Below are 26677 nucleotides of genomic sequence, written 5' to 3'. Positions count from 1 at the left end.
ACTCAGTCCGAGAGCCATACTTTGGTTAGGAGCTAGAGGATTGTAGAAGTTCTACCAAGCTTCCATTCTTCTGTTCTTCATATTGTAGGTACCCCCAGTGAAGGCTGACAGTGTGGCCACTGTTCTTGTCAGCATCAAGGGGAGAAAGGATGAGATGAGTAAAAAGACCAAGATCCTTATCAAGCCTAAAAGATTCCTCACCATTTTCCAGACCGACAAACCAGTCTATAAACCTGGACAGACAGGTAGTTGGATACAAATATACTGTAAAGTACACAGACATTTCAGTGTTCATCAAAGATTGTGAGGCCATAAGCTTGAGGAAAGGTCATTACTGAAATGGAGGATGGATATACTGTACACATGTATAGACAAATGTTTCTACCACTTTTCCAGTCAAGTTCCGAATCGTCTCGCTGGATGCCAGTTTCTTGTCATTCAATCAGATGGTAAGTTACTCTTTCAGTATTGTCTGGGTCAGACAGACTGTGTAGCTGGCTCTGCAAACGTGGTCAGAGTTTATTTGCTCTCTACTGTAACTCTGTAGATAAAGATGCCTGTACTGTAGAAACTGTTTTGGGAAGTCGTGAAACTAATGTTTCAAACCCTTTTTTTTTTTTTTTTTACACGATAGTAGCTCCCTTTAGGCTTACGGTAAAAACAATTTGGGGAAATAATAAAGTTGGAGTTTTTTGGGGCTAAATGCTGAATGTTTTTCTCTTTTCTAGTATCTAACAGTGGAGCTTCAGGTGAGACCAATTTAAAATCCATTGCAACTAAAAACCTTTTTTACGTGCCAATATGTACTGTGGCATGATTTTATACAATGCCTAACAAAAATACCTACCTTCAACCTATTATGCATCTGTATACAGGACCCAAACTCCAACCGCATTGCTCAGTGGTTGAACCAGTCAACAGTGAGTGGAATTCTGGACCTGTCCCACCCCATGTCCGCAGAGGCAACGCAAGGAAGTTACATCATCACTGCATGGAATGAGAAGGGAGAGCAAACTTCCCAAACCTTTGACATCAAAGAATATGGTGAGGAAATTGGCATGGGATAAAAAAACAGATTATATTGTTTTTACATGGTGATTCCATGTTTTTGGTGTAGTTTAATAGACAATGAGGAAATTACATTGATATGTATTTTTTTACAGTTTTACCCAAATACGAGGTCAAAGTCTATCTACCCCAAACAATCACTATTCTGGACAAGCAAGCAACACTGAGAGTTTGTGGAAAGTAAGTGCATAAGATGATAGACATTAAGATGATAATGTAAACTGGGGCACTTGATGGGCAGAATATTAAGCCTTAATTTGTGTGTTGACTACTTTAGAGACTGTCCCATGTTTGATACTTGCTCATGTTCAAAGCTGTTTCTACTTTTTTGCAACAGTTAATTGTCTGTCTTCTGGTGACTTTATTTGTAGATACACTTATGGAAAACCAGTGGTGGGGTCTGTCACTGCGAAAGTTTGCAGAATTGCCATTCAATATTACTGGTTATTTGATTCCAGTAATATCTGCGAGGTGTATCTCATCAAAGTAAGTGTTTTTATTGTTACGCCGAACACTGTGGACAAAATGTTGAGGTTTTTGTAGCTGAGCTAAGCTGACCCACAACTACTCATTCATCCTAGACTGACAAAACTGGTTGTGCAACCCAAATGATCGACTTGACCCGGTTCCGTCTACGTGAATCTTTTGGGGACTTCGAAGTGGAGACTGAGCTGGAAGAATATGGAACTGGTAGGAGAGAACCTTATCTTGAACGTAGAGGTGTCTACATGCTGAACTGTTAACCTCTGACCCTTGCCAACGTTCTCTCCAGGGGTCATCCTTAAAGGTAGTGGCAAGGCAAGCTTCACCAATGTCATCGTAACTGTTCGTTTTGAGGACGTGCCCCAAGCATATAAACCAGGAATTGCATACGAGGGGAAGGTGAGGACAAACTATTAACAAATGCCTTTTTAATAACACTGCAGGAAATGTTTTACTTAGAAAAATGGATTTGAACATGAAGTGGTGATAAATGTTAACATGTAATTTGGAGCATCTAAACTAGGCTTTTGATGTCTTGTATGCAATGGGATGTGTACATTTAGTATATTGGATGTCTGCAGTCACCCTGTCCTGTGTTTTCAGATCAAGGTGACCGGTCCCGACTCTAGTCCCGTTCCCTATGAGCCTGTGTATCTCTTCCTACAAAACGGTGGCAAATCTGAGAACTGGACTCTCACCACAGACAGCAAGGGCATTGCTTCCTTCTCTCTAGACACTTCTCTATGGAGTTCTGATTCTGTCTCTCTGTCGGTCAGTGGTCACTCACTCATGTTTTCCTCTGAATATTTAATCATATATTATTTACTGTAAATATTCAGTTTGTTCTGACTGATCAATTTCTCCTAGTGTATTCTCCAAGGTTACTACAATAGTTTAATTTTCATATTTTTTGTGTTTCTTGAACCAGGCTCGTTATCAAAAGGTTGAGGAGGATTATCCGTACGAGCAGGGTGTGCGTAGACCAGAATATTCATCCGATTACCACTTCACAAGAAAATTCTATTCTAAGAGCAAGAGCTTTGTGAAGATAATGCAGGGCGAAGGGAAGTTCTCCTGTGAGAAGGACGGTATTGTTCTTGCTCACTACATCATCCAAGGGGTGGAGCTGAAAAAGGGACAGACGACCCTGGACTTTTTCTATCTGGTAAGATTAAAGGGATGTTTCACTCAAAATATCTTTCTTTTTAAAAATTGATTCCACCACAAGATTTGGGATATTTTACTTCAGTATTTGATTGTGTTTTGTCTGGAAATATTTTAATGGCTTGGGAAAACCATACAGTACTTGACTTCCAGTTGAATATTTCACCTTAGCTGATACACAGTAATATATCGCTTTAGTAATATATCTGATCTCCAGGTTTTGGCCAGTAACGCTCTCTGGTTATTAATGTTGATGATGCCACCTGGCTGTCTCATGTCCCAGGTTATATCTAGAGGCAGCATTCGGCAGCACGGCCGTCTTCCTGTGACCATTAAAGAAAAAGGTAAATAAAGTGGTCTTTGATTCTCCCGACTGCTTCCTGACTTTTTCTTTAGAACTTCTCAGAACCCCACTTGATTAGAGAACATGCCTAATGGCATTAAGCTGGCATGGGATAAAAAGCTGTCACGACAGGATTCAATCATCCAGATTACATCTTCAATACAAGCTCTTACTGCACAGTATATTTCAAAGTGTTCAGTGATTAGCCTTTGTCCGTATTGGTGGCTTATGGTGAGCTAATGGCCATCCCATTGTCCATCTTTCAGTTAACCAAGGGCAGCTGATGCTCTCGCTGCAGCGGATGCCTGAGCTGACCCCTTTTGCCCAGGTAGTGGTGTACACCGTGTTGCCTGATGGGGAGGCAGTAGCAGACAGCCAAGACTTCCCCATTCACCTCTGCCTTAAAAACAAGGTAGGCAACTAGGCGTCTTTCACCAGCTCCATGAAATGTGATCTATCGGGGCAACGTGCACTACAATCAATTTCCAAAATGGCTTCACATCAGACTATGATATGAAATCCTTCAACTGCACCTTTTGGATCATCACAAATTCGTTGGGTCTGTTTCTGTCTAGATGTGGTCAGAGGTCAGTTGTTGCGTGCTCAGTAGTGGTGTAGATGAAAGTCAGTGGTTTTGGTCTCCAGGTGTTTTGTGGTTGAGGTCAGAAGATGAATGGTCGGAAGATATGTAGTTGTGGTCAGCAGTTGAGTGATAACTAGCTGTGTGGTTGTGGTCAATGGATCTGGTAAGCAGTTGTGGTCAATATTTGTGGTTGTGATCAGTAATTGTGGTCACCCTCTTTTTTGCCCTCTGTTTGGTGAGTACCCATAGCAATGGCTCTGTTTGGGCTGCTCCATAATGACACGCAGCTGTTAGTAGACCTCAGCATGCCACTTTTTTTGTCATTCTGAACTCTGACAAACAGCAAATTTTTATTGGTAGAAGCTATTCCTAACCTGCTCTTTCCAGTCAGAACACAAAGTTGTATACAAGTAACTTGAGTGAGACCATTCCGCACATTTTAGTTTGAACTGCGTGTCTAGATTAAACGGTGTAGGAGGAGTAGCGTGCTGAAAAAGTGTGAACATCTAAGCTGAGGCTTTTGCTGCGCAAGCCCCACAGATACACTTACTCATGATATACTTCTGCCAGGTCAGCCTACTTCGCAGTTAACATTTAAAATGTAGGTTTTTTTGGAGGGGAAAATATTTCTGCCAACCCACAAGATGGTTATCACAACTGGCTACACAGTGATAGGCTAACATGCACACCGCACAGACTGAATGGGGTCATATTAATGGAAATGAGTTGGCAGACATGGTTAGGTTTGGCTTTTTAAGCCAATAGTGGCTAACCAGGGCTGGGATGTCAATGTTGCGTTGATTAGATGGTATCAGAGCTTACGGTGTTTGATAGTTTGCTGTAGAACACGTGAGAATTGCATGTACTTTCTGAAGCTACTCCTAGGTGGCCTACGACCTACTGGTAGCTTGTGATCGACCTGTTGGAGACCCCTGCTCTACACAGTACTACCATTATGTTATGGGCTCTGTACCAGTATGCTACTATACTTGGAATGAACCAATGCGTTAGACATGTATGCTAGTATAGATATATTTAAACATAGCTGTGATGTCTCTTCCTTTTCTCCTCTCCAGGTGTCCCTGAAGTTCTCGTCCCTCCAGGAGTTGCCAGGGGAGAAGACCTCTCTGAGCCTCCAGGCCCACCCAGGGTCTCTGTGTTCTCTCAGGGCCATCGACCAGAGTGTGCTCCTGCTGCAGCCTGAACAGGAGCTCAGCCTAGACTCTGTACGTTCTCCATGGTCCTGCATCCCAAATGGCTCCCTATGTAGTGCACTACTTTTAACCAGGGCCTCATTGTGGTCAGTGCACTATATATAGGGGGCCATTTGGGACAAGCCACAGCCCATCACATTCACTTACTAACCATTGACTCACCACACTAAGCTGAAGCCTAACCATGATCACACACCACCTTTGGCATTGTTTTTGTGCACCCATGTTTTTCAAGATGGGATTCGGCTCATTTTCAGCTTCCTCTAATCATGTCTTAACCACTGTCTGATAATTAAAGTTTAGAAGTTTCAACTTGTGGGACTATTTAGTCGGTTCTGTTGTACCACTAAATCGAGTGCAGATCAAGTATCGGCTATATGCATTTAACCCAGGTGTTATCCTATGCACTAACATTGTCCTAACTATGTACTGACCCTATAACCTCTGACCATGCACCGACCACGCTCTGATTGTCAAGATGCTGCGGGTTATTAAGTCAGTATTACTAGAAGTATATTACTTCCCTCTCTGCAGGTCTTCAGTCAGCTGCCTGTTCAGAAGTTGTCTGGATATTCATACATGGTAGAAGACCCCTACCCATGCCTTCGATATCCTCCAAGATTTGAAGAGGCGATGATTATGCCCCTTCCACCTGTACCAAAATTGGTCGATGAGTTGGTTGTACCTGTTTGGGGGAGACACTCATTCAGGTTTGGCCCCAGAGACGACAAAAACGATGTCTACAGCATCTTTAAAGTATGACACTCAAATAAGTTTGTCTGTTTTGAAAATGTATATGAAAGACTCAGGCTAAAATGGCGTCTTTGTAAAGTAGACACTGAATTAATTCAAATAGAATGCTGTCTATGAAGTGACTTTTCAGAAATAAGTAAAAAGATGTTGATTCAACCAGTACCCACATAATTGAGCAAAACTGAAATACAGGTATGATATGGCCTTTACACTGACTGTTCTATTGCTTTACTTCTCATTTTAGGAAGTTGGAATCAAGATCCTGACAAACTCTGACGTGAAAAAACCTTATGACTGCAACACAGTCTTTGCAAGGAACGAAAATGGTATAATGGAAGGTATTGTATAGAGTCATTGAATGCTGGTCACCTCATTCTGTTTATATACTGTGTATGATAATACTGTGTTCTCAACATGGCTCATCCTAATATAGCTACTACTGTACCTTTTCCAAATTATATACTGTCTACACAGACCATTTATAATCCCACTCTAATATCTACTTGGATTGTTTGTTCTTAATCTTTTATTTGTATTGTTGGAGCTAGTAATGTCAGCGTTTCGCTGCACCTGACAAAACGCCTGCAAATCTGTATTCGATATGCTAATGTATTAACCTTCCTAGTCTCAACCTAATGAAGGATTTGTTTCTATTTACAGCTCGTCCCATGAACATGATGCCAAATGAGGAGAGGGCACCAACCTCTGGTGCCTCTGACAGGCCTAAGGAGACCGTCCGCACGTACTTCCCTGAGACCTGGATCTGGGACCTGGTTCCTGTGGGGTAAGCTTTCTGACAGATGCCATATTTGTAGTCCAACACGCATTCCTTTCCATGGGGTGCTGGGCTGACCATGCCTACTAAAATGGCAATACTGAAACCACAGGCATGTCTTTGTCCTAGGGGTTGATTTAAAAATAATTACCTAGTCTGCTATTTTATTGACCATGTTATGTGTTCTGATGTTAATATACATTGTTTTTATTGCGCCCTTTTCACCACGACCAGACATACAGGAAAAGTGAATGTTGAGAAGACTGTCCCAGACACCATCACTAAGTGGGCTGCAGGGGCGTTCTGTACTTCCCCAGTGGGTTTTGGCCTGGCTCCCAACACTGGCCTCACTGCCTTCCAACCCTTCTTTGTGAGCCTGACGCTGCCCTACTCTGTCATCCGGGGGGAGATGTTCACACTCAAGGCCACAGTGTTCAACTACCTCTCCAAGTGTATCATGGTAAGCCCTCCCAGGGTTGTCTCTTTCTTTACCTCTCCAGTCCCACTTCATTTGGGTAGACCAGGGATAGGCAACTAGATTTAGCTGCAGGCCAATTTGTGTTGGAACAAATGGTTGGGGGGGGGCAGATGATGATGATTTAACAGCATTGACTCAGAGTTCCTCTGTCCAGTGTCTGTTCTTTTGCCCATCTTAATCTGTTAATTGAGGACTTGTGAAGTGTCTATTTCTCAAACTCTACACACTAATGTACTTGCTCAGTTGTGCACCGGGGCCTCTTTCTCTTTTCTATTCTGGTTTGAGACAGTTTGCTTTCTGAGGGAGTAGTACACCGTTGTATGAGATCTTCAGTTTCTTGGCAATTTCTCACATTGAATAGCCTTAATTTCTCAGAACAAGAATAGACTGACGAGTTTTAGAACGAAGTTCTTTGTTTCTGCCTGTAATCAAACCCAGAAATGATAATCAAGTCTAAAGAAGGCCAGTTTTTCCGCTGTGCTAACATAATTGCAAAAGGGTTTTCCAATGATCAATTAGCCTTTTAAAATTCTAAACTTGGATTAGCTAATACAACCTGCCATTGGAACACAGGAGTGATGGTTGCTGGTAATGGGCTGATGTAGATAAAATCTGCTGTTTCCAGCTACAATAGTCATTTATAACATTAACAATGTCTACACTGTATTGCTGATCAATTTGATATTTTAATTGACAAAATGTGCTCTTTAAAAAACAAGGACATTTCTAAGTGCCCCAACTTTTGACCGGCAGTGTACGGTACCAATCAAAAGTTTGGACACCTACTAATTCCAGTTTTTTAATAATTTTGTACAATGTATAATAGTGATGACAACTCAACTATGAAATAACACATGGAGTAACAAAGTGTTAAACAAATCAAAATAGATTTTGTATTTGAGATTCTTCAAAGTAGCCACCTGTTGCCTTGCCAGCTTTGCACACTCTTGGCTTTCTCTCAACCAGCTTCATGAGGTAGTCACCTGGAATGCATTTCAATTACCAGGTGTGCCTTGTTAATTTGTGAAATGACTCATCTATAATGCGTTTGAGCCAATCAATTGTGTTGTGGTATACAGAACAGAGTCCATATTATGGCAAGAACAGCTCTAATAAGCAATGAGAAACAAGTGTCATTCCTTTAAGACATGAAGGTCAGTCAAAACAGAAAATGTCAAGAACTTTGAAAGTTTCTTCAAGTGCAGTTGCAAAAACAATCAAGCGCTATGATAACTGGCTCTCATGAGGACCGCCACAGGAAGGGAAGACCCAGACTTACCTCTGCTGCAGAATATACGTTTATTGGTTACCAGCCTCAGGAATTGCAGCCCAAATAAAGCTTCAGAGTTCAAGTAACAGACATCTCAACATCACCTGTTCAGAGGAGACTGCATGAATCAGGCCTTCATGGTCAAATTGCTGCAAAGAAACCACTACTAAAGGACACCAATAAGAAGAGACTTGACCAAGAAAAACAAGCAATTGCTATTAGACCAGTAATCTGTCCTTTGGTCAGAGTCCAAATTTGAGATGTTTGGTTCCAACCGCCATGTCTTTGTGATACGCAGAGTACGGCTCTGAACGGTGAACGGCTCTCCGCATGTGGTTCCCACCGTGAAGCATGGAGGTGTGATGGTGTGGGGGTGCTTTGCTGGTGACACTGTCTGTGATTTATTTACAATTTAAGGCATGCTTAACCAACATGGCTACCACAGCATTCTGCAGCGATATGCCATCCCATCTGTTTTGCACTTGGTGCAACTGGACAATGACTCAACACACCTCCAGGCTGTGTAAGGGCTATTTGAGCAAGAAGAGCAATGGTGTGCTGCATCAGATGACCTAGCCTCCACAATCACTTAAGCTCAACCCAATTGAGATGGTTTGGGATGCGTTGGACTGCAGAGTGAAGGAAAAGCTGCCAACAAGTGCTCAGCATATGTGGGAACTCCTTCAAGACTGTTGGAAAAGCATTACTCATGAAGCTGGTTGAGAGAATGCCAAGAGTGTTCAAAGCTGTCATCAAGGCAATGGGTGGTTACTTTGCAGAATCTAAATATATATTTTAACAGTAATTTTTTTGGTTATGTCATAGTTATGATGTCGTCACTATTCTACAATGTAGAAAATATAAAGAAACCCTTGAATGAGTTATTTTTGCTAAACTTTGGGGGAACAAATTACTCACGGGCTGGTTTTGGCCCATGAGCTGCCTGTTGCAGACAATTTATAGACTCTCTGACGTTTTTGAGAAATCTAGTAAAGTTGCAATTGACCCCATGTGTTTCTCCTAGGTGAAGGTGACTCTAGCTGAGTCGAACCAGTTCATAGCCAGGCCATGTGAAGGCTGCCAGTACACACTGTGTCTGTGTGCTGAAGAGAGCAGGACCTTCAAGTGGATCCTCACCCCAACTGCTCTAGGTGAGCCATACAGTACTCTGTCAATCTATCAAGGCTCTTGCAATAGACTCCATGTACTCCCTACACCTAGGCCCTTACCTCCTAACCCTTCAATGTTTGCAGAGCTGTAAGGTGTTAGAAATATGGTAGAAGCTCCACTACACTGCTTATACCCATCCACACCTTTCAAATAGTGAAGGGTTAGGGCCAGAGGGGTAGGGAGTGATTTGGAAGCAGTGATGCTCCTGTAAGACAGGGTTGTTGACTTCACACAGCTCTCGTTAGACTGAATTTTACGTTGTTGACGTTTATCTGATACACAAATTCCTTGAATATGACATGCTCAAAGATCTCCCTCAGGGGTTATCAGAGAAATGGAGGGAGGGAACAAAGGAGGGAACAGTTGAGCCAGGGTACATGAGGCTGGAGGTGGAGTGGGTAAAAGGGAGCAAGCTGATGGAGGGGCAGGTTCATGTGTGACTGGTCTAGACTGGAATGTTAATGTTTCCCTGGACTGAACTATAGGGGAGGTGAGTGTGAAAGTGAGCGCCGAGGCATTGAAAACTGAGAAGCTCTGCGGCAACGAGGAGGCCACGGTGCCAGAGAAAGGACGTATTGACACCGTTGTGCAAACACTGCTGGTGGAGGTGAGTGTCTGTCCTGTATAGCAAGTCCACTGTTTCTCCCACATGAGTTAAAAAGAGATCTGGGTTTTCAGTAACACTAGGGCAAGGGTGAATACAGTACAATTTATATCCCCTGCTATTTTGTTGCATATTTTGATGCGAGGAGACAAACAAACATGGTTTGGTGTTTCAAGCCCAAATGCCGTTAGACTCCGGCCCATTCATAATAAATTGAAAATGTGTATATATTTTTAAGAAATAATTACTTTGTGCATATATTTTAGATGAAGCTGTATAGCTGGACCTTCACAACAGACAGTCTGGGACGTAGACTTAGCTTAACATTGGTCTACGTTTCAGGTCTAAAATGTTTGCTTAACTTTGATTTTGGAGTGAAATGTACCTTTAAGTGGTTACCATATAAATTCTATGGTAGAATTGACTTGCGTTGTCATCATGAGACTATTTAAAAAAAACATTTATTTTGGTTCCGTTTCACTTTCCCGCTATCAGGCTGAGGGAACCCAGGAGACGGTCAGCCACAACGCTCTGCTCTGCCCTGCAGGTAATCTCCTGACGTCTATCAGTCATACGTCCTCATAATTACCACAATGATTAAGTTGACGTGCATTTGTTGTGGTTTAGATGACAGATACTTTTTAATTGGTTAAAACAGTTCTCAAGTCACTCAGTCTCTCATGTATCTGTCTCGCGTCACCAGAGGGCCCAGTGGAGAAGGACATCTCTCTGAAGCTGCCTAAGGTGTTTGTGGAAGGCTCTGCCAAGGCCTCCCTCTCAGTACTGGGTAAGAATTATCCATCTGTTTTGCTGAATTTTCACACCTAATTATTTGATTTATAACATTTTCAGGATATGTTTTCCATTTTGGTGCAGATGAAGTGTAGGCAAGGATTTTTCATCCCTCTATTCATGGATGTGGATATTCCACCTGCAGATCTATGATTGCCTTAAGGTTATGGGTGAGGATCAGGATAAGCATTGGTTATTTTTATGGTTAAGGTAAGAAATGGGGCTCTGCTGGTCGACTATCCACTGCGATTGTCTCAATGGTTGGTCTCTTTCACCAGGTGACCTGATGGGTCGGGCCATGAAGAACCTGGACAGCCTGTTGCAGATGCCCTATGGCTGTGGAGAGCAGAACATGGTGCTTTTTGCTCCCAACATCTACATCCTCAACTACCTGCAAAGCACCAGGCAGCTCACCAAGGAGATCCAGACCAGGGCCACAGGATTCCTAGACAGTGGTGAGTGAGCTGGATCCAGTTCAGTAAGGCACAAGTGTTGCAACAAAAACCAAGCAATTATTATCAGACCTGTTCAGTTACAGCCTAAAAATTACAATCTTCATACTGGACACAACCCTGGTGACATGGACTGCAATGGTTAATGAAATGTTTAATGGCACACATAGCATGCCCTGGGATATGACAATATAATTTGCAGTGAGCCTTGTACTTTTTAAATAAGCTGTCTGGTCCTGTGTTCATCTCACCTCTGACTAGCAACAACCTGTTCTTTATATTTGGCTCTGAACCAGTTAACGTCACCTTCCACATACAGTACAAGTCCCTAGAAGGAGTGTCTTTGTTCATTTGGCCATTTGTGTTGCAGGCTACCAGAGAGAGCTCAACTACAAGCATGACGATGGCTCCTACAGTGCCTTTGGGAAGAGCGATGAGTCTGGAAACACGTGGTCGGTTCAATTGTCCACAGTCCTAATACCTTCTCTTAGATTATTCCTCAATTTACTTCTTTTTTATTAAGTCATGAAAATGACATTAGATTATAGGGGGTTACAGTATGTTATCAAGGTAAGAATATGGTCTGAAATCCATACTAGTATGTGCTATCGCAAATATAGTTGGCTTCAGCACACACACAGTATGGCTACTAGCTTCTGTTATCTAGAGTCTATGATCCATAGTTTAGGCAAGGCTCACGACATCTGACCTGTGTCCACTCAGGCTCACCTCCTTTGTGCTGAAGTCCTTTGGAGGGGCCAAGCCCTACATCTTTGTGGACCCCGCCCACATGGCCCAGGCCAAGGCCTGGTTGGCCAGTCACCAGCAGACGGATGGCTGCATCGCGTCAGTGGGCAAACTCTTCCATAACGGCATGAAGGTAAAGGGGAGTCAGAGCTCAGTGGGTAATAAGAGGAGTATTATACTGCTGCCACCAAATGTGAGAAGGTGATGTTATGGGCAGAGATTTAGCAGGAGGTTCTGGTGCAAGTGTCCCCTTCTATTTAGAGTGCAATGGTGGAGTCTGCATAAAATCCTAGATGACTAACAAACAAAAGACTTGATAATAATACATAGTCTAACATCAAATATGAATACTTTACATACTTCATATTGCACTGACTTGTAGCTAAATGTACTGTTCAGGAAGATATTAGGACCCCACGTGTGCCCCAAAGGAGCACATACTGAGCACAAGAATCCCAAGCATGTTTTAGCCGGTCCTGAGAACACACCACCTCCCTAAAGGGCCCTCAGTCTGACTAGTCCCAACAGCATTTGTGCATCTCCAAAACAATAGTTTTTTTTACCCCCTGTTTTTTATCTTTGTGCACCATTATCATGTGAATGTTTTAAACAGTGCAATGTTTTTACCTGATATCAGTTGATATCAATGTGACTTTGAAACTAACACCTTGGAGTACTGTATGAAGTTTACTGGCATCCTTTGTTGTCATAGGGAGGTGTTGGGGATCAAGTGTCACTCACTGCCTACATCACCGCTGCACTGCTGGAGCTGGATGGCAACACTTCTGTGAGTTATCATCTCTTTCATATCCAAGTATTTAAAAAAAATCTTATTGAATAACAAGGCCACATTTGGTGCTTTTATCAAAACATGAACGGCCCTAGTGGATATTTCTGCTTAGCCGTCCAACTACTTCACACAATTCTAAATAAGACTATCACCCACACAACGCCTCACTTGCCATATATTCTAATTTGTTAAACATCCCAATATAACAGTCCCTTCTGGAAAAGTATTCAGAATTTGTTACATTAGCCTTAACATTTTTAAATCCTCAGTGATCTATACACCATAATGACAAAGCGAAAACGGGTTTGTAGAAATGTTTGCAAATGTATTGAAAAGTTTTCATATCTTCTGCAATGAGACTTGAGATTGAGCTCAGGTGCATCCTGTTTCCATTGATCATTCTTGAGGTGTTTATACAAGTTGATTGGAGTCCACTTGTGGTAAATTCAATTGATTGGACTTGATTTGGAAAGGTGCACACCTGTGTGTTATATATATATATATATATACATGTCCCACAGTTGACAGTGCATGCCAGAGCAAAAACCAAGCCGTGAGGTTGAAGGAATTGTCCATTGAGCTCCGAGACAGATTGTGTCGAGGCACAGATCTGGGGAAGGGTACCAACACATTTCTGTAGCATTGAAGGTCCCCAAGAACAGTGGCTGCCATCATTCTTAAATTGAAAAAGTTTGTTACCATAAAGACTCTTCCTAGAGCTGGCAACCTAGCCAAACTGAGAAATCGGGGGAGAAGGGCCTTGGTCAGAGGTGACCAAGAACCTGACGGTCAGTCTGACAGATTTCTGGAGTTCCTCTGTGGCGATGGGAGAACCTTCCAGAAGAACAACCATCTCTGCAGCTCTCCACCAATCAGGCCTTTATGGTAGAGTGTCCAGATGGAAGCCACTCCTCAGTAAAAGGCAGATAACAGCCCACTTGGGGTTTGCGAAAAGACTCTGACCATGAGAAACAAGATTCTCTGGTCTGATTGAACTCTTTGGCCTGAATGCGAAGGGCCATGTCTGGAGGAAACCTGGCAACATCTCTACGGTGAAGCATGGTGGTGGCAGCATGCTGTGGGGGTGTTTTTCAGTAGCAGGGACTGGGAGACTAGTCAGGATCAAGGCAAAGATGAACAGAGCAAAGTACAGAGGTCCTTGATGAGAACCTGCTCCAGAGTGCTCAGGACCTCCGACTGTTTTGCCTCTGGAGAGACCTGAAAATAGCTGTGCAGCAACACTCTCCAACCAACCTGACAGAGCTTGAGAGGATCTGCAGAGAAAAATGGGAGAAAATCCATAATATATGTTTTTGTCCAATTCTTCTCTGCAGAGCCTCAAGCTCACTGTACACAGTATATTCACTAGTTAATTTATTTATATTGGAAACATTCAGTACTCATACCCGTATTAAAAACGTGATAAAAGGGCTGCGTTGTATTCATTAGGGAGCGCAATGGACAACCCATTTCTATTGGTCCAGATATTCCCTCATTTCAATCAGTGTTCCTCTGTTTGGTGCCTAATAAACACAATCCTGTTGTCTGTGGGTGTGTCAGGACCCCATGGTGGAGAAGAGTTTGATGTGTCTGAAGGCAGCAGTGTCTGACAAGCTGGAGAACACCTACACCATAGCCCTGCTATCTTACACCTTCACCCTGGCCCAAAACCAGGATATGAGGGCCAAGCTCATCACCCACCTGGACAAGATAGCTGCTACCTCCGGTATGTCTTGTCTCTTTGTGAAAATGTATGTCTCTACCTTTCTGACTGCTGGGAAACTGACAATGAAAATTCCCACAGGTGGCAATCGTCACTGGGAGAGACCAGAGGCTTCTGGGACAAAGACGGACTCTCTGGAGGTGGAGATGACATCCTATGTGCTGCTGGCGCTGCTCTCCGGTCCCACCATGCCAGGCTTTGGGCTGGACTACTCTACTGGCATCGTCCGCTGGCTGGCCCAGCAGCAGAACCCCTACGGAGGATTCGCCTCCACACAGGTACTTTATTGGTCTGGTAGACATTTATTCACTCTAGCAACTCCTCTGCCAATAGATCCTACTGTTAGTACATGGGATCACACCAAATCCTTATTTGTATATGAAATGGAGCAAATTGGACATTTGTATTAAAGCCTTTACAATAATTTAACAACACATGAATTTCCTTGAATTGTTGTGCTGAATTTGATTCCCCACCCCGCCCTCTGTCACCAGGACACAGTGGTTGCACTGCAGGCCCTGGCCAAGTACGGTGCTGCCACCTTCAGTCCAGAGGGCGCCAGTACAGTCAGTGTGAGCTCGGCCGGCGGCCTGAAGATGAAGTTTACTGTGAATCAGAACAACAGGCTGCTCTATCAGGAGGTTCAGCTGAGGGAGGTCCCTGGGGACTACAACATCAAGGCACAGGGCAAGAGCTGCGTGTTTGTGCAGGTCAGGCTCCAGTCATTTTTCCCTTTGCTGCCTCTCAGTACTGCATGTACTGAGTATCTGGTTTGTGTTCAGTAGAGCACACTGTTGCATAAAAACTAACATTTCAGCATTAATGGAAATGCATGTGTGCTACTGTTCATTGAAATGTGTGTGTTGATTTCATGCATCTCAGTAGTATCGTCTGTCTTTTCAGATCGCCATGCACTACAATATTCCCCCTCCTCCTGACTTCTCTGCTTTCAACATCTCAACACAGACGCTTGGGAAATGTGACGGCACCAAGAAATCTCTGATCGTGTCTGTGGATGTCAGGTACAGTGGTATTCCTTTTACCCTTGAAATAGCAGCTGAAAATAATGACAACCACCAGTGTGTAGATGCATGTTTAAAGAGTCACTAACTTTTTCGACAACCTGACCAAATTCATGTAGAAATTAGTTATAGATCTGTCGTTCTCATTGACAGCAAGTCGAAGAAGTGCTAGATCTGTTCTGTGCTTCCCATTAAGTATCGTTTTAATCTTTTACTTTCGGTTTTGAACGGCATAAAATAAAACCTGTTTGGATACTGAAAATATATTTCAAAGCGGTTTAGATGGTCCAATGATTTTCTTGTTTTTGTCACTAACTTATAGCTTAAGCTAACTAGTAGAATTTTAGCAATCAGGAAATGGCAGAGCGATTCCTGCCTATTTGCACCTTTTAAGATAATATCCATCCTTCATCTGACTCTGTGACTGACAGGTACAATGGTCGGCGAGAGGAGACCAACATGGTGATCATCAATGTCAAGCTTCTCTCCGGCTTCGTCCTGGACAAGTCCTCCCTCGGGCCTGTGAGTCAATAAGAGAACCTCAGTTGAGGGGAACACCCTTTAATCAGGGCCAGGAGTTTTACCAGTTTAGCGAACACTCCTGGCCCTAAGTATTTCCCCTTGAGGATTAGTTGATGTATAACATGATAATGGCGTCTGTTCTAATTGTAATGCCAGTATTTGTCCTTCCAACGTATCAGTTGAACTGTCTATGACACGATCTTGTTCTGTTCTTCCAGTTGAAAAATGACCCCACTGTCAAACGTGTTGACCTGGAGGAAGGACATGTCATCATCTACCTAGATGGGGTAGGAGCATGAATAATGAATGTTGCATCTAAACGGGGCTGTCTTTATCGGTTACAGAACCTAGTTGGATGTGGTCTCATTTGCATCTACACACTGGATTTAACTTGAACAGTCACATCAAAGTAAGACTGTAGTGGAGGTTTTACACAGTAACACTATGTGAATCTATAACATTGAACTGCAATGTCAAAGGTATTATTCCTTTTCTTCCAGCTCAAGCAGAAGGAAACAAAGACGTACAGCCTGGCCATAGAGGAGGATGTGCCTGTGAGGAATCTGAAACCAGCTGTGGTGAAGGTGTATGACTACTACCAGACAAGTAAGAATTCCATCTAACACAGTGAAATGTGTAGGGTTGCCAAGAACTTTAAATAAATGACGTGGTTTTCCCAAAATCCTGACTGGAGGATTGACAGAAAAGGGAGAATAAGCAGGATATCCATTATCCTCCAAACAGGATTTATGGAATACCAGGGTATTTAAGTTTCCTGTAATTCTGCAACCTTAAGTGATTTCATTCGCAGAAAACATTGTGCTCCCCAAGGGTTATCATAAACTGATACTCTTTCTCAAATGGAAAAAGATGAACACTCAACTAGATATTAGACCGTGTGTCAAACCCATTCCAGAGGGCCGAGTGGGAGTTTTTGCTCCGCCCTTGTAAATGTTTGAATTAAGGTGACCTATTTGTTATTTTACCAGGTAAGTTGACTGAACACATTCTCATTTGCAGCAAGGACCTGGGGAATAGTTCCAGGTGAGAGGAGGGGGATGAAATTAGTAAGGAAGTCCCCTCACCTGGTTGTCTACGACTTAATTGAGAGAAACTAAATCCAGCAGACGAGGCCCTCCATTAAATGAGTGACACCCCTTGGATTAGACCAAGTGTCAACTTGTTAGCTTTTACTAGAAATGCACTGTGATGTAATATAAACTCAGCAAAAAAAATGTCCTCACTGTCAACTGCATTTGTTTTCAGTAAACTTAACATGTTCATACAAATATTTAAACAACTAAGACATGTTACTCCACCAAGGCACCTGCAAGTTCCCAGACACTTCTGGTGGGAATGGCCCTCGCCCTCCGATCCAACAGGTCCCAGACGTGCTCAATAGGATTGAGATCCGGGCTCTTCACTGGCCATGGCAGAACACGCACAGAACGAGCAGTACGGCTGGCGATATTGTCATGCTAAGATGAGCCTGCAGGAAGGGTACCACATGAGGGAGGATGTCTTCCCTGTAACGCACAGCGACGTTGAGAGAGCTTGTCATTGCAGGCATGTCCGACGATGCTGTGACTCGCCGACTCGATCCTGCGCAAGAGTACAGGTCTCGGCGTAACGCTCCTTCTTTCGATGATAAACGCGAATCTGACCATCACCCCTGGTGAGACAGAACCGCTACTCGTCAGTGAAGAGCACTTTTTGCCTCTCCTGGCTGGTCCAGCGATGGATTGCGCCCATAGGCGACGTTGTTGCCGGTGATGTCTGACGACCTGCCTTAAAAACAGGCCTACAAGACTTCAGTCCAGCCTATTGCGGACAGTCTGAGCACTGATGGAGGGATTGTGCGTTCCTGGTGTAACTTGGGCAGTTGTTGCCATACCGATCCTGTGCAGGCGTTACACGTAGTCTGCCACTACGAGGATGATCAGCTGTCCGTCCTGTCTTAGGCGTCTCACAGTACGGACATTGCAATTTATTGCCTTGGCCACATCTGCAGTCCTCATGCCTCCGGCGCATTCACGCTGTCTATAAGCTGTTAGTGTATTAACGACCATTCCAGAAGCATAGGAAAGTGTTAACTCTTACTAATCTTTGATAAACAAAGGGATGCTTTTTTTCCTAATGGAATACGTTTCCAAACCACCCCATTCTCTGAAATATTTTCTACTGGCATACGTGTCAAGGTTACGTACATAACTCCGGTTCATTGAAAGGAAACAAGACATCACCAGTATGGGCCCATTTGTTCACCCCTGCAGTGGGAATTAATTATCATTATAAAGGAACTGACCTCTGCGTTCCTCTTTTCTGTTCTCAGGTGATGAAGCTGTGAGTGAATACAGCTCCCCGTGTGCAGAGTAGGTACATAACAAACTACATTTCTAATACTTTAATTTCACAAACTGAAATGTCAGTTAAGCTATGAGTTAAATCCTAGGCAAAGCAGGGAATATTCTATTGATTGTCATTTTCACAGGTGATCGTCAATGAAGTGTGACAGACAGCCGATCAAGCTGACTGGACCTGGGCTCAGCCAATTGCTTTCCTATTTAGGAAGCATCTTTTTTTTTTTTTTGGCAGAGCTCATAAAATGGAGGGGTTCTATTTGGTGCTTACAGTTCCTGGTTACACATTGACCAACTTGTAATCTGTTTAACATTAAGTGAACACAATTAAATAGCTGGGCATTAAGATTTTACCTCGACTTCTGTTGTAATCCTGCTAAAGTGATTGTAGTGTTTCTACTGCAAATTGAAATGTTAATAAAACCATGCTATGGATTCAAAACAAATGTTACAGAGTCTGGTTTAATAGATCTGAATTGAGAATCCATACATGAAAGTGTACAGTCAACATATGGTGTGTCAGATGGGAGCTATGTTCTACAGTGTGAGAGACTAGATGTATACTGTTAACTGAAGTGTCTTGGCCATTAGACTTCTTTTGAAATGTATTTTTGTACAATACTGGTTGAATGAGTGACATTTTACAGTATAAAACCTTTTTCTAACACTGAACATTTGGTTATACCCATTTCGGTGTGGGGAAAATATATCAAGGTCTTTTCTCACACTTGAGGTACTATAAACCATAAAGAAATACAACTCAATTTCACAAACCTAAAACACATTCAGAATCTTTACAATGTCAAGCTACCAGACCATGACATTCTAAAGCGGAAGCAATTTGACCTGGCGTCACCACCTATCCAATCAGATCTACAGGGGGGCTGGAACTTACTGTTCAGTGACAATAACCGACTAGGCTTATGACCTCAAGGCACAGAATGATTAGCATTGTACTGTTTGGTCTCAGTGGAATGGCTGTCATCGGGACTTGGCAACATTAGTGGAATCTAGTTCAGCAGTAAGCCGATGGCTCAACAGTTCATCTTCCTCACTGGTTTCAATGAGGTTTATTCTCCACTTCCAGAGTAAAAAAAAAAAAAAAGTGAACTATTAGACACGGATACACAAAGTAGGTCTCACAAGCAAGAGCCTGTAACACTCAATTTGGCAAAAATAAAGGCTTTTGAGCAGAAAGTCTGACATTGGTTATATACAGTGTCTTTTTCAATCTGCGGGCAGAAGCAAGTAGAAAAACGTCTATTGTAAAGTGATTTAAAAATAGATACAATGAACTTAACAAAAGGCAATTTCCCAATACTGGGAGAGGATAAGGCCTGAGTCTATTGAAGTGTGTCCCAGCTGTCTCCTTATGATGGTTTCACTGCTGGGCCACCGTACACAAGTCTCCTCTTAGTTCATGAACTGCGTGTAGCCCTCTGCTCCAGTTACTATAACATCCATCCATATCCTCATGGCTTCCGGGGCAGAGGCCACCATGTAGTAGAGTCTGTCGTGAGTCTTCACACAGAAGGTCAATGAGGGATTGGGGCTCTGGGATTGCAGGGGAGAGAGGTCAAAAGGTCAGTAATGTGGCGACGACATGGTCATTTAATGACTCGGTTAGAGCGTTGGACTAGTAACAAAGGTTGCAGGTACAAATCTGTTCTGCCCCTGAACAGGCAGTTAACTAGGCAAGTCAGTTAAGAACAGTAGGTTAAAGGTTACATTGTCTCCGATTCAACTACAGTACTAGAGCTTGGTTACAAATAATTAATTAGTACAATGGGTGCACTACAATAATCTTAAACAACCCCAAAACCTGTTACATTTGCCCATATCTTTTTTTTTCAAAAACCGAATTTCTCGATGGGCAATGGGGCATCTATGCCGACAGTCACACTACTGAACCGGTTAATAAGAATTCAGCCTTACGCTGCTCCACCACACACACGCCTCTCTTCGAAACTAAGGCAGGAGCTCAGAAAAGTGCTGAAGGAGAGTCAAAACAGGATGCAGGACAGTCCACATACCAAAAGACTACAGTTGCACACATGCACTTAGAGTTCATAAGCTATATACACACACCTGGATAATCCACCCATATTTAGTCTGTTTTAATTGAAGGGACAGATTCAAACAACTAAGGCTTGCTTTGGCAAACTACTCCAATGCAGGAACTAAAGACGAATGTGAGGATCCAGAGGTGCACTGTTCTGTAATGGCTGTGGGTTTTCATTCTGTCTTGTATTAAACATGCATGATCACACCCCTGGTGGGTATTCAATGGAATATGTGGAGCTGACACAAATCCTTATTCCACATGATACACTTCTGTGTAAACAACCAAACACGCACTTGGGTAAAGAGGGCAGAGAACAAGCAATGGGTGAGTTCACTGAGACAAGTGGTACGTACATTGGTCAAATTGAGGTTGAAAAATATTTTCTGTGAAACCAGTCAGTTTCACAGAAAATATGCAAAAGAGTGAAGAGAAATGAAAGCGTGGAAGAAGCAGAATGTGTGTAAAACTAAACATCTCAGAGAGAAATATTGCATCAGTACAGTGAAAGTATAAAAGAAGTGATTATAGAAGATATCATTTGGTTCCGTATAAAGATTGTTCTCCGAGTGTTGGGTAGAAAGTACCTTCGTGGCGCTACGCAGGTGATCGTAATAGACCTCTTCAATGGCCTGGAAATAGATGACTCCTTTCAGTTTGGTCTCGTGCTTGTCTGAGTAAATTAACATGACAAAATGCTTGGGTAAAAATATCACATTTGCGATTCCTAGAGTAGTTTCTTTGACAGAGAGAGTCATGGAATATACTATATGTAGTGTAAAGGGGCAATGTTTCCCCTTTAGTGGAGACTGCATTCACAGTAAACACGGAATGTCTGCTTAAATCAGAAATGACCTTTAATTTATAAATCGCAGAATTTGTAATGCTTCAGCGTTGCAGATTGAATATAGCCCCTGATATCGAAATTCTACCCTTATGGTAAAATATTTTTTTATTTTATTTTTATTTCACCTTTATTTAACCAGGTAGGCTAGTTGAGAACAAGTTCTCATTTGCAACTGCGACCTGGCCAAGATAAAGCATAGCAGTGTGAGCAGACAACAAAGAGTTACACATGGAGTAAACAATTAACAAGTCAATAACACAGAAAACAAAGGGGGGGTCTATATACAATGTGTGCAAAAGGCATGAGGAGGTAGGTAGATAATTACAATTTTGCAGATTAACACTGGAGTGATGAATGATCAGATGGTCATGTACAGGTAGAGATATTGGTGTGCAAAAGAGCAGAAAAGTAAATAAATAAAAACAGTGGGGATGAGGTAGGTGAAAAGGGTGGGCTATTTACCAATAGACTATGTACAGCTGCAGCGATCGTTTAGCTGCTCAGATAGCTGATGTTTGAAGTTGGTGAGGGAGATAAAAGTTTCCAACTTCAGTGATTTTTGCAATTCGTTCCAGTCACAGGCAGCAGAGTACTGGAACGAAAGGCGGCCAAATGAGGTGTTGGCTTTAGGGATGATCAGTGAGATACACCTGCTGGAGCGCGTGCTACGGATGGGTGTTGCCATCGTGACCAGTGAGCTGAGATAAGGCGGAGCTTTACCTAGCATGGACTTGTAGATGACCTGGAGCCAGTGGGTCTGGCGACGAATATGTAGCGAGGGCCAGCCGACTAGAGCATACAAGTCGCAGTGGTGGGTGGTATAAGGTGCTTTAGTGACAAAACGGATGGCACTGTGATAGACTGCATCCAGTTTGCTGAGTAGAGTGTTGGAAGCCATTTTGTAGATGACATCGCCGAAGTCGAGGATCGGTAGGATAGTCAGTTTTACTAGGGTAAGCTTGGCGGCGTGAGTGAAGGAGGCTTTGTTGCGGAATAGAAAGCCGACTCTTGATTTGATTTTCGATTGGAGATGTTTGATATGAGTCTGGAAGGAGAGTTTGCAGTCTAGCCAGACACCTAGGTACTTATAGACGTCCACATATTCTAGGTCGGAACCATCCAGGGTGGTGATGCTAGTCGGGCATGCGGGTGCAGGCAGCGACCGGTTGAAAAGCATGCATTTGGTTTTACTAGCGTTTAAGAGCAGTTGGAGGCCACGGAAGGAGTGTTGTATGGCATTGAAGCTTGTTTGGAGGTTAGATAGCACAGTGTCCAAAGACGGGCCGAAAGTATATAGAATGGTGTCGTCTGCGTAGAGGTGGATCAGGGAATCGCCCGCAGCAAGAGCAACATCATTGATATACACAGAGAAAAGAGTCGGCCCGAGAATTGAACCCTGTGGCACCCCCATAGAGACTGCCAGAGGACCGGACAGCATGCCCTCCGATTTGACACACTGAACTCTGTCTGCAAAGTAATTGGTGAACCAGGCAAGGCAGTCATCCGAAAAACCGAGGCTACTGAGTCTGCCGATAAGAATATGGTGATTGACAGAGTCGAAAGCCTTGGCAAGGTCGATGAAGACGGCTGCACAGTACTGTCTTTTATCGATGGCGGTTATGATATCGTTGAGTACCTTGAGTGTGGCTGAGGTGCACCCATGACCGGCTCGGAAACCAGATTGCACAGCGGAGAAGGTACGGTGGGATTCGAGATGGTCAGTGACCTGTTTGTTGACTTGGCTTTCGAAGACCTTAGATAGGCAGGGCAGGATGGATATAGGTCTGTAACAGTTTGGGTCCAGGGTGTCTCCCCCTTTTGAAGAGGGGGATGACTGCGGAAGCTTTCCAATCCTTGGGGATCTCAGAGGAGATGAGAGGCTGGTAATAGGGGTTGCGACAATGGTGGCAGATAGTTTCAGAAATAGAGGGTCCAGATTGTCAAGCCCAGCTGATTTGTACGGGTCCAGGTTTTGCAGCTCTTTCAGAACATCTGCTATCTGGATTTGGGTAAAGGAGAACCTGGAGAGGCTTGGGCGAGGAGCTGCGGGGGGGGGGCGGAGCTGTTGGCCGAGGTTGAGGTAGCCAGGCGGAAGGCATGGCCAGCCGTTGAGAAATGCTTATTGAAGTTTTCGATAATCATGGATTTATCAGTGGTGACCGTGTTACCTAGCCTCAGTGCAGTGGGCAGCTGGGAGGAGGTGCTCTTGTTCTCCATGGACTTCACAGTGTCCCAGAACTTTTTGGAGTTGGAGCTACAGGATGCAAACTTCTGCCTGAAGAAGCTGGCCTTAGCTTTCCTGACTGACTGCGTGTATTGGTTCCGGACTTCCCTGAACAGTTGCATATCACGGGGACTATTCGATGCTATTGCAGTCCGCCACAGGATGTTTTTGTGCTGGTCGAGGGCAGTCAGGTCTGGGGTGAACCAAGGGCTGTATCTGTTCTTAGTTCTGCATTTTTTGAACGGAGCATGCTTATCTAAAATGGTGAGGAAGTTACTTTTAAAGAATGACCAGGCATCCTCAACTGACGGGATGAGGTCAATGTCCTTCCAGGATACCCGGGCCAGGTCGATTAGAAAGGCCTGCTCACAGAAGTGTTTTAGGGAGCGTTTGACAGTGATGAGGGCTGGTCGTTTGACTGCGGCTCCGTAGCGGATACAGGCAATGAGGCAGTGATCGCTGAGATCCTGGTTGAAGACAGCGGAGGTGTATTTGGAGGGCCAGTTGGTCAGGATGACGTCTATGAGGGTGCCCTTGTTTACAGAGTTAGGGTTGTACCTGGTGGGTTCCTTGATGATTTGTGTGAGATTGAGGGCATCTAGCTTAGATTGTAGGACTGGCGGGGTGTTAAGCATATCCCAGTTTAGGTCACCTAACAGAACAAACTCTGAAGCTAGATGGGGGGCGATCAATTCACAAATGGTGTCCAGGGCACAGCTGGGAGCTGAGGGGGGTCGGTAGCAGGCGGCAACCGTGAGAGACTTATTTCTGGAGAGGGTACTTTTCAAAATTAGTAGTTCGAACTGTTTGGGTATGGACCTGGAAAGTATGACATTACTTTGCAGGCTAACTCCTCCCCCTTTGGCAGTTCTATCTTGACGGAAGATGTTATAGTTGGGTATGGAAATCTCTGAATTTTTGGTGGCCTTCCTGAGCCAGGATTCAGACACAGCAAGGACATCAGGGTTAGCAGAGTGTGCTAAAGCAGTGAGTAAGACAAACTTAGGGAGGAGGCTTCTGATGTTGACATGCATGAAACCAAGGCTTTTTCGATCACAGAAGTCAACAAACGAGGGTGCCTGGGGACATGCAGGGCCTGGGTTTACCTCCACATCACCCGCGGAACAGAGAAGGAGTAGTATGAGGGTGCGGCTAAAGGCTATCAAAACTGGTCGCCTAGAGCGTTGGGGACAGAGAATAAGAGGAGCAGGTTTCTGGGCATGGTAGAATATATTCAGGGCATAATGCGCAGACAGGGGTATGGTGGGGTGCGGGTACAGCGGAGGTAAGCCCAGGCACTGGGTGATGATGAGAGAGGTTGTATCTCTGGACATGCTGGTAGTAATGGGTGAGGTCACCGCATGTGTGGGAGGTGGGACAAAGGAGTTATCAGGGGTATGAAGAGTGGAACTAGGGGCTCCATTGTGAACTAAAACAATGATAACTAACCTGAACAACAGTATACAAGGCATATTGACATTTGAGAGAGACATACAGCGAGGCATACAGTAATCACAGGTGTTGAATTGGGAAAGCTGGCTAAAACAGTAGGTGAGACAACAGCTAATCAGCTAGCACAACAACAGCAGGTAAAATGGCGTAGACTAGGCAACGGGGCCAACAGATAAAACAAACAAGCAGAATGGAGTACCGCGATTAATGGACAGTCCAGCGTGCATCAGCTATGTAGCCAAGAGATCAGTGTCCAGGGGGCAGCGGTGGATGGGGCAGGGAAGCTGGACTGGCGAGTGTTATCCAGGTTAAAAAAAACTAACAATGACTAAATAGCTTGTAGCTAGTTAGCTGGTTAGCTTCTGGAGGTTCTTGAGTGTGTTCTAAGAATTAAAATTCCGATTCCGTATCACATTGGGTGAGGCAGGTTTCCGGAAGGTATAAACAAATTAAAAGTCAAAAGAGATAGAAAGTAAATATGGGTCCGGTGAGCGTTTGGGACGCGGCGATTCAGGCGGTTAGCAGGCCTGTGCTAACAAGCTAACAGTTTGTAGGCCCGGGCTAGACAAGGTAGCAGTTAGCGGACCGGAGCTGGACAAGCTAGCAGTTAGCAGGCCGAATTAGCAAGCAGGGAGATAGCGAGGGCTAGAGTTAGCCTTTGGGGGACGTCGCGATGGGGTGAGTCTGTTTATTCCTCTTCATGCGGTGACATCGATAGACCGGTCGTGGGCCCGGGTATTGTAGCTCAGGAGTATGCTACGGTGGTAGCGCAGGCCGGGCTAGCTTCAAGCTAAGTGGGTGGAAACGCTAGCCAGGAGTAATCGTCCGGGGTTGCGGTTTAGCTAGATAGCTAGTTGTGAAGATCCAGCTGAAGAATCCAGCTGAAAAATGTTCCGTTTGCGGTGGGAATCCGGGGATGAATCCGGGGATGAAAAATAAATAGGTCCGTTATGCTCTGGTTAGAGTCGCGTCAGTTCGAACTGTTCGAACTGGCGAGAGCTTTCCGAACTACAGGTTAGCTGATGACCGGTTAGCTGAAGACCGCTAGCATAGCTGGTGGTTAGCTGGCTAGCTTCAGTTGAGGGGTTCCGAAGTAAATATAAATACTTTAGGAAAAATAGCTACATTGGGTGAGGCGGGTAGCAGGAGAGTATTTGGAAGCTTAGGTTTAGCAAAATGTTTTTAAAGGGATAGCTATGTAAAGAACGAAAAATGTGTAAAAAACGAAAAATAAACGAAATATACAGGGACACGACACGACAGGACGACTTACTGCTACGCCATCTTGGAACAATATAGCAGCTCATTTCATCAACCACTACAAAAACACAACCAGGGATAACTTTATGCCCCCTTTACCTTCAGGCATAAACTGCACTAGATCCTTGCTACATAAAAATAATAAAACCGTAACTATCTAGGAAAAGTAGTTGCAATTTTAAATTGAATAATTATTTTATAATTTGCATATTACTGTATCTAAAGCCTGCTACCAAAGCGCTACCCACAAATGTGTATTTCCCTTCTGTATCCTAATGCTCATCTCTATCAAACTCATTTACACCACCTTTCACAAATACAGTCTACATTAAGGTCAAAGGGTATGAATATGCCATCTACTGTATCTCCCATTGGCTCGATCCGAGCATTAACAGCGCACTAATGTGTTTGTATATAAATGGCAGCATTTTCCTTACCAACGTAATAGGAGAAGGTCCTTTTGAGGCGGTCGAAGACAAACCAGCGTTTCTTCCACGACTTGATCTTGCCGCCCATCTT

At 43.8% G+C, this 26677-nt stretch overlaps 2 protein-coding genes across 5 annotated transcripts in view; one reads left to right on the top strand and one right to left on the bottom strand.

The window, feature by feature from the left end:
- The window catches only part of LOC116354754 (alpha-2-macroglobulin-like), a 22724-nt gene extending 3799 nt beyond the window's left edge, over positions 1 to 18925 (top strand). The window contains exons 3-36 of one of the 4 annotated variants that reach the window (XM_031795874.1): positions 89 to 245; positions 397 to 449; positions 729 to 749; positions 876 to 1044; positions 1164 to 1248; positions 1440 to 1554; positions 1650 to 1758; positions 1841 to 1950; positions 2155 to 2322; positions 2480 to 2716; positions 2999 to 3059; positions 3325 to 3470; positions 4718 to 4867; positions 5390 to 5611; positions 5853 to 5946; positions 6269 to 6392; positions 6618 to 6843; positions 9156 to 9282; positions 9787 to 9908; positions 10401 to 10452; positions 10609 to 10692; positions 10976 to 11152; positions 11520 to 11601; positions 11873 to 12029; positions 12609 to 12683; positions 14247 to 14412; positions 14491 to 14687; positions 14904 to 15119; positions 15313 to 15431; positions 15863 to 15953; positions 16172 to 16240; positions 16454 to 16559; positions 18286 to 18325; positions 18445 to 18925. In XM_031795874.1, the coding sequence (XP_031651734.1) occupies positions 89 to 245; positions 397 to 449; positions 729 to 749; positions 876 to 1044; positions 1164 to 1248; positions 1440 to 1554; positions 1650 to 1758; positions 1841 to 1950; positions 2155 to 2322; positions 2480 to 2716; positions 2999 to 3059; positions 3325 to 3470; positions 4718 to 4867; positions 5390 to 5611; positions 5853 to 5946; positions 6269 to 6392; positions 6618 to 6843; positions 9156 to 9282; positions 9787 to 9908; positions 10401 to 10452; positions 10609 to 10692; positions 10976 to 11152; positions 11520 to 11601; positions 11873 to 12029; positions 12609 to 12683; positions 14247 to 14412; positions 14491 to 14687; positions 14904 to 15119; positions 15313 to 15431; positions 15863 to 15953; positions 16172 to 16240; positions 16454 to 16559; positions 18286 to 18325; positions 18445 to 18448 (4131 nt within the window). In that variant the 3' untranslated portion in view covers positions 18449 to 18925. Of the gene's footprint in view, positions 1 to 88; positions 246 to 396; positions 450 to 728; positions 750 to 875; positions 1045 to 1163; positions 1249 to 1439; positions 1555 to 1649; positions 1759 to 1840; positions 1951 to 2154; positions 2323 to 2479; positions 2717 to 2998; positions 3060 to 3324; positions 3471 to 4717; positions 4868 to 5389; positions 5612 to 5852; positions 5947 to 6268; positions 6393 to 6617; positions 6844 to 9155; positions 9283 to 9786; positions 9909 to 10400; positions 10453 to 10608; positions 10693 to 10975; positions 11153 to 11519; positions 11602 to 11872; positions 12030 to 12608; positions 12684 to 14246; positions 14413 to 14490; positions 14688 to 14903; positions 15120 to 15312; positions 15432 to 15862; positions 15954 to 16171; positions 16241 to 16453; positions 16560 to 18285; positions 18330 to 18444 lie in introns of all 4 variants that reach the window. The other 3 variants (XM_031795875.1, XR_004203968.1, XR_004203969.1) reach the window with 3 other exon arrangements.
- LOC116354755 (pleckstrin homology-like domain family B member 1) lies at positions 18757 to 26677 on the bottom strand. Its single transcript, XM_031795887.1, has 3 exons — positions 26596 to 26677; positions 20963 to 21048; positions 18757 to 19867 (listed from the first exon to the last, which is right to left on the bottom strand). The coding sequence occupies exons 1-3, from the start codon at positions 26672 to 26674 to the stop codon at positions 19727 to 19729; spliced, it is 306 nt and encodes a 101-aa protein (XP_031651747.1). The 5' UTR covers positions 26675 to 26677; the 3' UTR covers positions 18757 to 19726.

The sequence above is a fragment of the Oncorhynchus kisutch genome, linkage group LG18, assembly GCF_002021735.2.
Source record: "Oncorhynchus kisutch isolate 150728-3 linkage group LG18, Okis_V2, whole genome shotgun sequence".
NCBI lineage: Eukaryota > Metazoa > Chordata > Actinopteri > Salmoniformes > Salmonidae > Oncorhynchus > Oncorhynchus kisutch.
Note: the sequence above shows the minus strand (reverse complement) of the source record. Positions and strands in the feature narration are given on the sequence as shown.